Source organism: Myotis davidii, unplaced genomic scaffold, assembly GCF_000327345.1.
Source record: "Myotis davidii unplaced genomic scaffold, ASM32734v1 scaffold111, whole genome shotgun sequence".
NCBI classification, from domain to species: Eukaryota; Metazoa; Chordata; class Mammalia; order Chiroptera; family Vespertilionidae; genus Myotis; species Myotis davidii.
This window is the reverse complement of record NW_006284347.1, coordinates 98928-115391: the sequence shown is the minus strand read 5'-3', so window position 1 is coordinate 115391 and position 16464 is coordinate 98928. Positions and strand designations below refer to the sequence as shown.

Here is a 16464-nt window from a genome sequence, read left to right as displayed (position 1 = left end):
CATTTGTGTACAAATGTCTGTTTGATTCTGCATTCACTCCTTTTGGATATATACCCAGAAGTAGAATTTGGTGGATCCTATGGTAATTGTATTTTTAATTTTTGAGAAACCACCATATAGTTTTCCACAGTGGCTATATCACAAGATTCCAATTTCTCACTTCCTTGCCAACATGTATTTTCTGCTTTTTGTTGTTAATCCTCACCTGAGGATATTTTTTCTATTGCCTTTTAGAGAGAAGAGTGGAAAGGAGGGGATTGAGGGGAGGGGAGAGAGAGGGGGAGAGAGAGAGAGAGAGAGAGAGAGAGAGAGAGAGAGAGACAGAGAGAGAGAGAGAGAGATGTGAGAGAGAGATTAATGTGAGAGAGAGACATTGATTGGTTGCCTTTTGTATGTACCGGAATCAGAGCAGGTCGCGAACCTGCAGCCCTGTATACATGCCCTTGACCGGAATCAAACCCGGGACTCTTGGTCTGCAGGCCACTACTCTGTCCACTGAGCCAAATTGGCTAGGGCTGTTTTCATTTTTAAAAATAAATAAGTACTAGATAGGCACAACCCAGTTTATGCCTCTTTAGTACTTCTCTTCTAATCACGTTTTCGCCTCTCCATCCCCAAAGGCAGCACTGTTCATTGCAAACTGACTAGTGCCAGGCATTGTTATGGGCAGTGGGGATACAAAGTTCCTGTCTTCATAGAGCTTGTTTTCTAAAGGTGAAGGTAAAAGGCCTGGTGTACTGTCCAACAGGATTGAATGCCTTGAAGACCAGAAAGCAGAGCCTGGGAGTTTTCTGCTGTGGGCACTGCTTGGAAGGCCTTTTTGGAGACAACTGAGTAGAAGCTTGAATGCCATGAGGGTGTGAATGACACTGGGAGATCAGTCTTGGGGCTGCGGGAATAGCAAATGCAGAGGCTTTGAGGAAAGAGCACGATTAGATTAAAAAAAGAATAAACTCAGTGTCACTTGGGTGCAGTGAGCCAACGAGGCTGGTTGGGGATGAAGTGGCAGGGCAGGTTGTAAGAGGGCCAGATCATGGAGCGACTTTGCAATCTCTCAAAGATTTTAGATTTTTCATCAACGTGATTAAAAAGTGAGTGATGTCAAGGTTAGGCCTTGGACGAGAGAGAACAATAGGAATGGTGAGATGTGATTAGGTTTGGGATATATTTTAAAGGTGATACCTAGAGAATTTTCTGATAGTTTGGATATGGGATGTTAGATGTGAAAGAAAGGGAGGAAAGCAAGGATAATGTCCCATTTTTTGGGTTGAGCCAAAATACCGATACAGGTATGTTTTACTTAGTTGGAGAGCACTAAGGAAGAAATCAGATTAAAAATTCAAGTTGGAAATGCCTACGTATTAAGTACCTCAAATACTTGGTGTTAGGTACTAAGTACAATCCAATGTGGTTGTAATAGTTACACTCTCACCAGCGTCATGTGATCCGTTTGGGTGAGACCCTGATGGGTCCCAACAGGAGACAGCATGTCACACTTCGTGCTGTTGAGGTTCCTTGACGGCGAGTGCACCAAGGGAGCCTACCACAAAGCCAGTTAACTTGTGAAGTCAATTGTAAGTTAGGTTTATTACTAAATTTATGTTTTTGCACCTTGAGTTTTCTTTAATTGGGGTTCACCTGTTCTTTATTTGTTTTGTTTTGTCTTTAATTCCAGATGCTGGGTCTGGTGTGGAAGAAGTGGAATTAAGCTGGGAAGATTATCTGGAAGAGACGGGCTCCACAGCAGTTCCCTATGGATCTTTTAAACACGTGAGCAGCAACTGCATTGCTTCACGGTTTACATCTGTTTTCTTTGACTTCCTATGCCATCATCAGACAGTTTGGGGTGGTTTTAAGTTGGGGCGCTTGAAAGAACTTGAATGCCTGTTCCTGTTTTCTCCCCCTGATACCCTTATAAAGAAAACTTGATATACTCTTAAAATAATTTTTGGTTTTGTATACTTTCTGCCACTTAATGCAGGAGTTGTTTTTTTTTGACTGGTCATGAATATTCCTTTATTTTTGTCAATCTTTTTATAAACTGAAGATAATGTTTTTTCTTGCACTTTATAACATTTTATGACTATTGGTTTGCTTATTGAAAGTAATTTCAGTAACACTTGTTTTCTATTATGTTGAGCAGAAATGTAGTAATGACATCCAGTCAGTCACATGGGTGGCCTGTGCAGCATAGTTTTATACCCTAACAGCCCAATTTAATGCTACCTGCCTATTAGTCACTTAGTAGCCGACTTGGTTGTCAGGGTATTGCAGTGCTTGTGTTTAAGTAACCCTTATTTTACTTAATAATGCTACATTCACGTAACTTATACAGTATATTGTTATAATTGTTCTATTTTAGTATTGTTGCTAATCTCGTACTGTGCCTCATTTATAAATTAAACTTTATTATAGATATGTATCTATAGGAAAAAACACATAGGTATATGGGGTTTGGTACTGTCCAGGGATTCAGGCATCCACTGGGGGTCTTGGAACATACCCCTTGTGGTTAAGGGAGATAGCCCCCATATTAGTTGTTTTAAGAGTATTCTCCAAATATTTGTGAGTTTCCTAGTTTTCCTTCTGTTACTACATTTCATTTTTATTCCATTTTGATCAGAAAAGATACTTTGCATGGTTTCAGTCTTTTTAAATTTGAGACTTGTCTTGTGGCCTAACATTATGGTCTGTCCTAGAGAACATGAGAAGAATGTATATTCCACTGTTGCTGAGTGGGGTGTTCTGTTAATGTCTGTTAGTTCTCATTGGTTTATAGTCTTGTTCAAGTCCCCTGTTTCCTTTCTGTCTGGTGGTTCTATCCATTATTGATTGTAGGGTACCAGTGTGTTTAGAGATCAGCATAACCTTGATATCAAACCTAACATGAGTATTTTAGGAAAGGAAAATTACAGAGCAGTGTCACTCATGAAGACTGATGCGTAAATATTTGCATACAAAATAATAGCAAACTGAATGTAGCTGTATTTAGAAAGAATAATACATTAATAACAAGTTGATTTTTCCAGGAATGCAAGATAGTTTAACACTTAAAAATCATCCAGCATAATAATAGTAGCAGAATAAAGGAGAAAAATCACATTATCATGTCATTATATAAAGAAAAATTATTAATAAAATTCCATACCCATTATGATAAATTTTTAGCAAACTGTAGATGGGAATTTTTTTAAACTTTAATAAAGGATCTCTACCCCCAAAAAATTTACAGGAAATTTTATTAATGGTAATATAATGCATGCTTTCTTTTTAATATGGAGCAAGACAAAGATACTGATTAGCATGACTTTTGTTTGATACTGTTATAGAGGTTCTAGCCAATACAGTTAGGTTAAAAAAACACAGTAAAATGTATAAGGATTAGGAAGGAAGGGAAAAAATGTTATTTTTGCAGATAAATAATTTTAAGACATAATAATTAATGAGTAATTTCAGCAGATTATTTAATACAGGATAGCATTAAAAAAATCTATTATATTCCTATATACCAGAAACAAACAAAAATGAAAGCTGTTATTTACAATAACATTTTTTAAAAAGTTAAATGGCCAGTAGTTAAATGTAACAAAAATTTGCAAAGAAACTTCAAATCATCTATACTAATAAAAGGGTAAAATGCAAATTGGTCATGACACCCTAACAGCCACGACCAGATATGCTAATTAGTCACGATCAGTATGCAAATTGACCATCACTCCAACACACAAAGATGGCCGACCCCAAGTGGCCAAAGATGGCCACCACAAGATGGCCTGCAGAGGAGGGCAGTTAGGGGTGACCAGGCCTGCAGGGGAGGGCAGTTGGGGGGGACCAGGCCTGCAGGGGAGGGCAGTTGGGGGTGACCGAGTCTGCAGGCATATATATTTGAAATGAAGTACTGACAGGAAGCATTGCCTGCAGCCAGACCTACCTTCGAGCTTCTGGGAGGGTCCCACAGAACCCCAACATGGCCATCGCCACATGAGGGCAGTGGCTGAGAGACCCCACCAGGCATGAATTTTGTGCACCGAGCCTCTAGTCCTATATAATAAAAGCCTAATATGCTAAGTGTCCGGTTGTCTGGTGACCAGTCAACTGTTCAACCATTCAAAGCGTAATATGCTAATGATATGCTAAGGCCGCTCAACCGCTCGCTATGATGTGCACTGATCACCAGGGGGAATACACTCCGACCAGTAGGTGAGCTTGCTTCTGGGGTCCGGCCCATCGGGTTTGAGCGAGATGGGCTGGATATGCCCTGGAGCCCTGCTGTGGTCCTTCCCTGGCTGGCCAACCTCCTGCATCCCTCCCCAGCCCTGATCGTGCACCAATGGGGTCCCTCAGCCTGGTATGCACCCTCTTGCAATCTTGGACCCCTTAGGGAATGTTGGAAAGCTGGTTTCAGCCTGGTCCTGCAGGCCAGGCCAGGCTATGGGACCCCACTGGTGCACGAATCCGTGCACTGGACCTCTAGTAGTGTTATAATTTAGGATAGTGATTACCTTTCAAGAGTCCAGTGGGGTTAGGGGAGGATTTTTACACAGAATGTGGGACTTTCCATCTCTGGCTCTCTCCTTTCCAGAGGTTGTTATTACCGCGTTGCATTTACTAGTAGTGGTCAGAGCTCCATAGTCTCCTTCAGTACACTTTGTCTTTCATGGCTTTTGAAGAGCAAATTACTTATCAGTTATTTTATAGAATACTAGTGGCCCAGTGCACGAAATTTGTGCATGGCGGGGGGATGTCCCTCAGCCCAGCCTGCACCCTCTCCAATCTCGGACCCCTCGGGGGATGTCCGACTGCTGGTTTAGGCCCGATCTCAGTGGGACAGTCGGACATCCCTCTCACAATCCAGGACTGCCGGCTCCTAACGGCTCACCGGTCTGCCTGCCTGATCGCCCCTAACCACTTTGCCTGCTGGTCTGCTCACCCCCAACTGGCCCCCACTGCTGGCCTGCTTGGCCACAACTGCCCCCTTCCCCCGCTGGCCTGCTTGCCCCTTCTGCCCCCCATGCCAGCCTGCTCACCCGCCACTGCCTCCCCTGCCCGCCTGATTACCCCCCACTGTCCCCCACTGCCCGCCTGATCACCCCCCACTTGCCTCCCCTCCTGGCCTGATAGCCCCTAACCACCTCTGCCTCAGCCCCGCCACCATGGCTTTGTCTGGAAGGATGTCCGGAAGGTCTCCCGGAAGCTCTCCCGTCTAATTAGCATATTACCCTTTTATTTGTATAGATTCCACAATTTAGGTTTTGTTTTTCTCATGCTTAGTTCGAGTTTATGCAGATTTGGCAAAAATGTCATAAAAATGATTTTGTGCTTTTTTTGTTTTATGATATCAAGGGTGTATGATATTGATGTTTTCAGACTGGTTATGTTAACTTTGATTACTTAGGGTAGTTTTTGCCAGATTTTTCATTGTAATGTTACTGTTTTCCCCTTTGTAGTTAATAAGAATCTTGCAGGAAGAACCTTTGAGATTATGTAAATATCATAGTCATCATAGTAATATTAGCACTGACTCATGATTCTTGCCTGCAGTGTTTACTTCTGTGGTGTTTGTCTAAAGTTGATTTTCTATTTCCATCATTTCCCCCTATTTTTATTAATTGGTCTACTCTAAGGAATTTCTGTCCCCTCTTCTCTGTTAATTATTTTTTAACAGTGTGAGCTCATGCATATCCATGTAAATCGATGGGTTATAATCTACTAACCTCATTTATTTTATTGCTCAAATTGTCCCACATGTGTCCATTGGAAGATACTTTAATTGGCTCTCATGTTCTTTCCAAATGCCCCCATCATTTTTGGAGCATTTCCATACTTTTTGGCATCACAAGATATTCCAGGCTCCTACTGTGTTTTCCTTACCCCGGAATTTGGATCAATTATTTCTCCTTGGAGCCTTTGTTCTTTTTTATTGGAGGATGCTATTTAGAAATCAATATTTTAAAAACTATGTTTGCTATTGCTACTGAGTATCATTACTTCTATTGTCTGTCAGTTCACAGAGCTAGGAGATATATCTATGTTAACACATACATACATAGACATCTATACTTTTTTCTGCATTTCTTTCTATTTGTCTTTCTGTATGTCTGTAATCATGACCTCATTCTGATACCTTGATTCCAATTCAGCACCACAAGATTCATTCTCTTCTTCCCCCTTCCTTATTTTCACTTCTTTCTCCCACATCAGGAACCTGTCTCTCATCATCTACAATATATTGATTTCTTTAATCTTAGTATACACATGCAGTAGTTCTAAAATTGCTAACCCATACCTTTGTGACCATATAATTTTTCATCTAAATTAGGACACTTTTGAGAGAGAAAGGGGCATTTTTAATTATTATTCAAGGACAACAAGTGTGAACGTAGAGTGTTTCCCAGGGTAACTGGGAGGTATAGCTCCCTACATATGGTACATGACATACTAATTTTTTATTATTATAGTTTATTTTTATCCCATATCTTTTCTAGAGTCATAAATTTTCTCTAGAATGATCTAGAAATCACTCCTGACAGCTTAACATGTCAAATGGTGAACATTAGTGATGTATTTATTTACTAGAAAACATTTCTGTGATCATAATGACTGATGGTGGTGAAAATACTGAGTTCCACTGAGATGGAATAGGACAGCATTGCTGTCCCTGCTTTGTTTGGGTCATTCCTATGAGTTAGAATTGGAATTTCTCGGATTTCCCTTGAGAGGATTTTATTGCATTTAGTACTTCAGAATTGTAAGTCTTACAAAGAATGTCAGCCAAAGAAATACTCATTTGAGATACTTGTCTGGTAGTTAATAACATTTCCCTGTTCAGGTGGACACACGTTTGCAAAATGGATTTGCTCCTGGGATGAAACTGGAGGTGATGGTGAAAAAAGATCCTGAAATCTACTGGGTTGCCACCATCATTACCACCTGTGAGCAGCTGCTCCTCCTCCGCTACGATGGCTATGGAGAGGACCGGAGAGCGGACTTCTGGTGTGACATCAGGAAGGCTGACCTTTACCCCATTGGGTGGTGTGAGCAGAATAAGAAGACCCTCGAAGCCCCGGAAGGTAATGAAATACTTCCTATTGTGACATAATGGGATATTGCTGTAGGAAATCTCGTCCATAATCTTCTTAAAAAATATGTATTTTATTGATTTCAGAGAGGAAGGGAGAGGGAGAGAGAGACAGAAACATCAGTGATGACAGAGAATCATTGATTGGCTGCCTTTTGCATGCCCCACACTGGGGATTAAACCCACAACCTGGGCACTTGCCCCTACCAGGAATTGAACCATGAGCTTCTGGTTCATAGGTCGACGCTCAACCACCAAGTCACGCTGGTAGAGCATCTTGTCCATAACCTTGAGGCTTTCAGTCTCCCATACACATAGGTTTTCTAACTTCTTTTGGTTTAGCATTTTGACGGAAAATATTTATAAAGAATAATGCACATTCTCTTATCTTTTAAAATTATTTTCTGTGCTCCATAAAGCCTCATGTTTTTGTGACACTCATAGGGAGCATCAGTTATCGTTCTGTAAGACTGTAGGCTCTCTGAGTTTGAGGATGTCTTTAGGTGCATTGGGCCAGGTTGATTCTCTTTTTTGACTTGATTGTCCTCTTTCCTCTCACCCACAAGTGATCTGAGACCTATGAACTGAGGCTTTCTTCCAGATAAAAGCCTACTGGGAGTAGAATCGAAATTCAGTAAGACAAAGACAGAAGGACAGAAGAGAGAGGAGTCATATAAAAGTGGAGAAAGGGAGGAGAGACTGCAGATTTATGAAAATACCAGACCTTAATATGTTTTTCTTTCAACCTCTTATGCTGATGCTAGAGGCCTGGTGCACGAATACATGCATGGGTGGGGTCCCTTGGGGTGGTCTGCGGGGATCGGGCCCCAGCTCGCGCCCCAGGCTCACAGCCCTGCAGCCTCACTTGGCACCCCACCATGGCCTGGCGCCTCCTCCTCACCTCCACTATCCCACCATGGTCCCACTCTCGTCGGGGCCCATCGGGGCCAGCAGCGCCTCCACTGCTGCCCACTGCCAGTGCCGTGTTACTGATGCCCGCCATGTTCCGCGCCACCCCCTACTGGTCAGTGCACATCATAGCGAGCGGTCAAACTCCCGGTTTCCCGGTCGAATTCCCAGAGGGGACAATTTGCCAACCTGAAGAGATTCCCTCTGGGTAAAGAGAAGACAGTTGAGCATCAATGGTATAAGAGCTGCAATGGCCTGAAACATATCATATGTGACTTAGTCTGTAATTTTATAATGGAACTTTTAAACAAAATTCTCATTGATCACTTTTGGATGATGGAAATATGCTGATAACTTTGAAGGCTGGTAAATACAGGGGAAGCATAAAGACAATTAAGCATATATCCTGCCTTCTTTTTGTGAACTTTAATACCTTAGGGCAGCGATTTTCAACCGGTGTTCCACAAGAATTGTTAAAACATGCAACACCTGACTATTCAGTCAGGGCCACTGACCTCTTGTCCCTCAGATTGCCAAATTTAAAAACAACTGCCAATACAACAGTAGCCATCCGGTGTGAATAAATAAAAAATGATACCTATTTTTGTCAGGTTAGCAAAAACAGAATTCTGTGCCACAGAATTTTAATAATTAGTTTATGTGTGCCATGTGATGAAAAAGTTACCTTCTGGTAATCACACAGTTGAAGGGGAGAATTTTTTCTTTATAGAAGTAGCATATTGCTTAGTAAGTGAAGGAGGGATGATAGAAAATTACCGTTTGTAGCCCCCAATGAATGAATGTATCTGTGTAGTGACTATTAAAAACCACTGACGCTGAAACCGGTTTGGCTCAGTGGATAGAGCGTTGGCCTGCGGACTGAAAGGTCCCAGGTTTGATTCCGGTCAAGGGCATGTATCTGGGTTGCGGGCACATCCCCAGTAGGAGATGCACAGGAGGCAGCTGATCAATGTTTCTCTCTCATCGATGTTTCTAACTATCTCTCTCCCTTCCTCTCTGTGAGAAATCAATAAAATATATTTAAAAAAAACCAAAACCACTGACATCACAAAAGGAGAGACAAACAGACTGTATATGCCTCTTGATGGAAGGATGTAACTCCACTTATGAAATACTAGAGGCCCAGTGCATGATTCCTGCACCGGTGGGGTCCACCCGACCTGGCCCCAATCAGGGCAGATCTGGGCTGGGCCTGTGGGCGGGGAGGAGATGGTGGGAGGTTAGCTAGCCGGCCCGCCCCGATCAGGGCTGGGCTGGCTGGAGGGAGGGGCCAAGGGCAATTGGCCGGCAGGCCCCGTCCCCAATTGGGGTTGGGCGGGGCCGATTGGGGGTGGGGCCGGACATAGGGAGGGGCTGTGAGTAGTGGGCCGACTGGGGGCCAGTGGCCTGGGAGAGGGGCCATGGGTGGTTGGCCGGCCAGATCGGGCCGTTCACTGGCCGCAGTGAGCCTCATAATGACTGGCTGTCCTGGTTGTTATGGTGTTCCGGTTGCTGGCTTTTTATATATATAGATTCTTGCTCCCTTTCCTCCAAGAGTCAAATCTAAATTTAATCAAGCCTACCAGTTTTATAGAAAATATAGAGGTCAGTAGGACAACAACTTGTTACCATAAGGAGGCAAGCAGGAAAAGCAGATTCAGAAAAACTCTGTATAGCATAAAAGGCTGAGTCAAGAAATATGTGGCAAGATAAACAGAGAGTCCGGGGGTTGCGGAGGAGGAGAAGGAACACACAGATTAAAAGAGATTCAGGTGATACATCAACCATTTGTAATATAGATCTCATTTGGATCCTGATTTGCCTGAGCAAATTGAAAAAATCATTTTTGAGACATTTCAGAAAATTTGAACATGGGCTATCTATATTTGATGTTAAGGAATTATTGCTAATTGTTTAAGGGGTGGTTATGTAAAAAGTTCTTTTCTTTTGTAAATATATACTGAGATTACATTGGATGAAATTATATAATATCAGGAATTGGTTGGGTGGGGTGGAGTGTGTAAAGGTATAGATCAGGGGATGGCAAAGTATCTGTAAAGGTTCAGATAGTAAAAGTTTTAGGTTTTACCAGCCATGCGGTTTCTGTAACAGTTGCCCACCTCTGCCTTTGCAGTGTGGAAGCAGCCACAGACAGTATGTAAACAAACAGGCATAGCTGCGTTTCAGTGAAACTTTATTTCAGCCAGCTGGATTCAGCCCACATGTTGTAGTTTGCTGACTTCTCCGGATCTGGATGAAAGGATTAACCATGAAGTTACAGTTGTTGAACCTAGGATACAAGATGATTCATTATACTATTTTCTCTACTTGTATATATATTTGAAAATTCCCATAATAAAAAATAAACCAGGTACCGTTTGGATAATTGTCCTTGTTTTGCATACAACTCCTACTAAACTATTCAGTTGTAGATTTATCTAGGATGGGTTTTTTTGACTGCCTCCTACACATCCTCTCCTGGGGATCGAGCCTGCAATCCAGGCATGTGCCCTGACCGGGAATCATACCCTGGCTTCCTGGTTCATAAGTCGACACTTAGCCACTGAGTCATGCTGGTCAGTCAGGCGAATTTTATCTTAAGCTCTCAAAGAAGTAATTGTTGGACTCTTTGATACTAAAATGACCTCTAAACCATTTTCACTGGTTTAATGATCTGTATTCTATTTAGTTAGTTTCTCTGTGTTCCATGGCTGGCTATTGTGAGTAATCGCTCATTTTATTCCCTCCTCTAGGCATCAGAGACAAGGTGTCTGACTGGGAGGAGTTCCTGCGGCAGACTCTGAAGGAAGCGTGTAGTCCTCCTGTCCCGCTGCTAGAGGGCGTGAGTATGATCGCTTGCAGGATCAGTGTGGAAAACCCTTCCAGTCTTTAGTGAGATTAACTGTCTCAGGAATCTTAAAATTAGTTGCTCATTTACTACCCCCAAGGCAAATAGGCATTATTATTAAGGACATAGGCATGTGTACTGGGAGGTTTAAGCTTATTATCCTCAGAGGTTACAAACTGCCGGCTTGCTCAGTGCCTAAAGTATTCTGAATTAGTTGCTAAGACATAAAAATCTCGTTTTCCAAATGCTGTTCTGTAGCTGGTGTCTTGGTACGCTCGCCTGTAACAGAGCAGGCGTTGACTCTGCTTGAGGATGAGCATTTGTAACTCCCACACCAGGTGACTTGCGACTCTCTCTCTTTTAAAAAAATATATATATTTTTGCTTTCAGAGAAGGGAGAGAGAGAGAGATAGAAACATCATTGATGAGAGAGAATCATTGATCTGCTTCCTCCTGCATGTCCCCCACTGGCATGTGTCCTGATTGGGCATCAAACCATGACCTCCTGATTCATAAGTTGGCACTCAACCACTGAGCCACACTGGCTGGGCAAGACTCCCTTTTTTTTCAGTCAGAAGACAGTAGTAGATCTGTAGTACTTCTACCACCTACTTGCTTTCAGCAGTCCTTTTCCATTATTGTAGGTTTTGAGCTTGTTAGTGATCATCGATTTCTTGTTTTTATAAAAATCAGTTTATTGGGTATGACATTTCTAAATTATTTTTTGTTACTTTGTGCAATTGCAAAATGTAATGTATGAAGTTTCCAGTTTCTCTACATCGTTGACAGCACTTTCTGGTTATAGCTGTGCTAGTGAGCGTAAAGTAGTGCCTCGTTTGGATGTAGGGAAGTCACTTATTTCCCTAATGACTGAGGATGCCGAGCATCTTTTTAAGTGCTTATTTGCCATTTGTGTATCTTTTTCTAGAGAAATGTCTTCGCCCATTTTAAAAATTTTATTTATTTGTTTGTTTATATATTTATATGTTTTTTATTGCTTTTTTTTTTTTTTTTTGAGAGAGGAAGGAAGAGAGAGAGAGAGAAAAAAACATATATTGGTTGCCTCTTGTGGGTGCCCCAGCCAGGGATTGAACCCACAAAAAGGTATGTGCCCTGACTGGGAATTGAACCCACAGCCTTTTGGTATAGGAGATTACTCTCCAATCAACTGAGCCACCTTGCCAGGGCGTCCCTTTTTAAATTGGGTTATGTCTTTTAATTATTGAGTTGTAAGAGTTTCTTATGAATTCTAGTTGCAAGTCTAGATCAGATAAATAATTTTCAAATATTATCTCCAGTTCTGCGGATTATCTTTTCACTTTCTTGATATCATTTACAGCACAAACATTTTTTATTTTTATGTAGTCCATTTTATCTGTTTTTTCTTTTTTTTGCTTGTGCTTTGGTGTTGTATCTAGGAAAGCTTTGCTTAACCTGACTCACTTCATTATGTTTAGCTAGGACATGGTACATGTTAAAGACTCAGTAAAATTTGAGCAAATGCATGAAATCATGAACAAATGAATGAATAAATATTCTTCTGTACATTGACCTTGATTCTGCCATTTTATCTTTAGCTGTGAATGTGTTTCCTCCACTTGTTCCCATGTTCATTTGCATAATAAGAATATGCAAGTGTCACAGAGCAGTTCTTATTAGAAAAAATGTAAGTTTGAATATTAAGAATTGATTATGTAATAATGTTGGAATTAGCATTCCTCTTTATTCTTTATTGTAGCTTTTAATATATATCTAGAGAGTGAGATTTAAACTTTTCCTTTCTATCAGTGTAATGGAAGCACTGTGTTCTTAAGAACATTGTGAAATGAGTAAAAACATCAGAAACAACCTAAATGCCATCAGTAGATAAGTGGATCAATCACTGCCCATTTGTAATACTGGATAGCAATACAACCATTTAAAATAATGAGGAAGCCCTAGCCGGTTTGGCTCAGTAGATAGAGTGTTGGCCTGCAGATGGAAGTCCTGGGTTTGATTTTGGTCAAGGGCAAGTACCTCGGTTGCAGGCTACTCTCCAGCCTAGACCCTGGTCAGGGCTTGTGCAGGACGCAACCAATTGATGTGTTTCTCTCACACTGATGTTTCTCTCTGTCTTTCCCTCTTTCTTCCGCTCTTTTTAAAAATCAGTGGAAAAATATCCTCGAGCAAGGATTAAAAATAATAAAACAATGAGGAAGATTTGTATGTGCTATTATAGAAACATAGCTATGATTTATTAAGTGACAGACAAATTGAAAAACAGTTTACAGTTCCTATTAAAAAAAATGAGAGAGTGAAAGACACAGACTTGTGTGTAGAAAACCCAGTCTCAGAGAGTGTGTGCCAAAGTGTTTATTGTATTTTTCTTTTTAAAGGTGGGATTATGAGGTATTTCGACTTTTGTTGTTTTTTTTGTTTGATGATCATATTTGCTTTTACAACAATCAGAGACTAATGATGATATTTTAAAAATCCTTACTAGATTAAGCTATCTAACATAATCCTCAAGGCAGAGATCTGTTAGAATAGTTTTATTGCATTATAGGTAGGTGTTTTTTTTTTTTAAGACAAACATTTTATATCATCTACAGATAATACTATAGGTTCTTTTATGATATTCGACAATTCAGTATCACTGACTTTGAATGGGTAAAAATATAAAGGCTTGTTGGAGGTTATTTAAACTTGACTTTTTAGAATATGATGTTAACTTCTCTGACATAATATTGTCTCCTTTTTTACCTACAGCTCCGTAACGGGAGGAACCCTTTAGATCTCATTGCTCCAGGCTCCAGGCTGGAATGTCAAGCTTTCCAGGACACGCTAAGCACTTGGATTGTTACTGTAGTAGAAAACATTGGGGGAAGGCTGAAGCTACGCTATGAAGGACTGGAAAGTTCTGACGACTTTGAACATTGGTTGTATTACTTGGATCCGTTTCTTCATCACGTTGGTTGGGCAGCTCAACAAGGATATGAACTTCAGCCTCCATTAGGTGAAGAGAAATATAACATTTTTCTTTTAACTATTATATTATTGTTATAATATGTTTTTATTAATATTTATGAGGCTGAGAAAAACATTATTCTGCATATTATAAAAGCCTTTATTACTTTGCATAATAGAGATATTAAAAAAACATATAAGGAGTTAAGCTAAACACCTGTTATTCTTTTCGTTTTATTGCTTTTGGTAAGAGGTCAGTATCAGGTGAGGCAGAAATCTATGATATGCATACCTTATAGATTTCTGCCTCACCTGATACTGACCTCTTACCAAAATTAAAGAAAAATTCCCTAGGTAGCATTCAATATAGGTATCGGAGTGCGACAGATCTTGAGTTCAAAGCAGATTGTCGATTAAGATATTATAACTGGAGTTACTGTGTAAATCAATTTGCATTTATTGTTATGTGCCCCAGTTTGGATGTTGTATTATGTTATTTTGTGGACTACAGCAGTCCTTGATCTCAGTGTAGGTGTTTGCACCGTACTTTACTCCCAAAGCTCTGATGCGAGGAGACAAAGAAGGTGTAAGTTCTTTGAGTGAAGATGGTATAAGTGGGCTTGAATCCTTTTCTTTCCCAGTGGAAAGTGATTTTTTTTATTTATGTGAATGCTTTCACAATAGTTACTGATACGTATATTCTGTAGTTATTTAAAGTTACCTGTCTTGTTTTACTAAAGCCATCAGGCATCTGAAAAATGAAACTGAGTGGCAAGAGATCTTGGCCAAAGTGAAACAGGAAGAGGAAGAGCCATTACCATCTTACTTATTTAAGGTAAGAACAAAAACGAGTGAAACAGTCTGAGGGAGGGGCAAGGCATAAGATAACCCCTGGAGTGAGAGTGCTGTGGCGTCCGAAGGAGGGAAGAGGTTTGAAGGCTGGAGTGATGCTCATCCTTTTCTTCTTCTAAAAATAGTCTAGATTTTCTCCCAAAGACCTCTTAGAGCATTTTGAGCTTTTTCTACCCTTAAAAAATTTTTTTTTAAAATTTCCAATTATGGCTGACACAATATTACCTTAGTTTTAGGTATACAACATAGTGGTTAGACATTTATGTAACTTACAAAGTGATCCCCCCAATAAGGTACCCATCTAACACCATACAGAGTTATAATAATATTTTTGTTATATTTCCTATGCTGATTTCTACATCCCTGTTACTGTTTTATAACTGGTAATTTGTACTTCTTAATCCCTTCAAAGTGAAGGAATTTTTTCTGCGCTTAACCATATAGGTTTGACTTGTTATCAACTAAACTTGTTTTTCTGTCAGATAGCCTTTGTGTTTAAGATGTAGAGAGTAGCAGTGCCTCCTGTGGTTTTATTCCTGAATAATGTTTTCCAGGGAAAGAAATGATAGGATTAGGTTCTTTACCAGAAGTTGGACAGGTCCATTATTTTAATTAACTAAAGGTAGTATTCAGTTATATATGAGTATAAACTTAATGTGAAAATACTATGTTCTTATTCCCTCTTGGTGTTTGCATGTCAGGACAAACAAGTGATCGGTACACATTCATTCTCTGTAAATATGAAACTGGAAGCTGTGGATCCCTGGTCTCCTTTTGGGATCTCGCCTGCTACAGTTGTTAAGGTAAAATGGGGGCGACTTTCTTGGTAAGAATTCCTGTCAGGGTGACTGGGTTAGGAAATTAGTAGTATTTTGGTTTCAGGCTCTCCTAATCCAACCCATTGTACTGCCCAGTTCTCTATGGCCTCTTCTTTCTTTGGAGATCGGTTGTCCCAGCCAGCCAAAGCGCAGGCACCAGAGTAGAGGGGCATGTTTTTTGGGGGGGGCGGTGGGGGCAGGCCTGCCTATAATAGAGGAGAGTCAGCCGGCAGGTGAGCCGTGGTACCTGAAAAGCCTGGAGGCGGCAGTGTCACTGGTGTCCAGCCAGGTGCAGGAGATGTATGGGCATCAGGTGATCAGTATCACGGGACCTGCCACTTGGATTGCCCAGCCGTGGATTCTAGGTTCCAACTTTAATCTTTTGAAAGACTGACAAAAGTAAGGCTCTTGTTAGGAGTAGCCACAAGAACTGGGCAGGTGTCAAGGCCCAGTTACTCGGTTACTAGAACTGAGGCATAAAGGAGAGAATTTCAGTTGAAAAGCCCCATTTACTGAAAGTAGAACCAAAAGGTTCTAGAGGAATAGTTGCTTTGATGCTGAGTCATCCAACCTGGTAAGTTTGAAAGTTACTTTGCCTTGGAAAAAGAATCATTCTTAGAATGGGGAGGAATTCTGACCCTGCAATGATATCAGAAGACCGTAACTAGAGCCTGAAGGCTGTGGGGTGGTGAGGAGCCAGAGGAGGTTCATACAACCTCTTTGGCATTCGAAACTAGGCTAGGATCTGAAAATCGAATATACTGGTCCAGTTGACTCCTCAGTAAGCCTAAATTAAATTTTGTTTGGAACCATAATACTTAGATTTGAATCCAGGTTCTGCTAGTTCCTGCTTGCTCCTGGCTATATAATACGGGGCAAGTTATTTAACCTCTTTTTTTATTTTTTGAGTTTTATTTATTTATTTATTTTTTACTTCTCATCTGAGGATATTTTTTCCATTAATTTTTAGAGAGGGGGCAAGGGAAGCAAGGGAGAAAGGGAGGGAAGGAGAG

The 16464-nt window shown here is 40.8% G+C and overlaps 1 protein-coding gene across 1 annotated transcript in view; it reads left to right on the top strand.

Moving 5' to 3' along the window:
• The window catches only part of SFMBT1 (Scm-like with four mbt domains 1), a 115245-nt gene that overhangs the window by 71899 nt on the left and 26882 nt on the right, over window positions 1–16464 (top strand). Inside the window, exons 3-8 of the mRNA XM_015570991.1 lie at window positions 1676–1770; window positions 6830–7070; window positions 10741–10829; window positions 13584–13830; window positions 14522–14616; window positions 15335–15436. Of these exons, the coding sequence (XP_015426477.1) occupies window positions 1676–1770; window positions 6830–7070; window positions 10741–10829; window positions 13584–13830; window positions 14522–14616; window positions 15335–15436 (869 nt within the window). The remainder of the gene's footprint in view (window positions 1–1675; window positions 1771–6829; window positions 7071–10740; window positions 10830–13583; window positions 13831–14521; window positions 14617–15334; window positions 15437–16464) is intronic.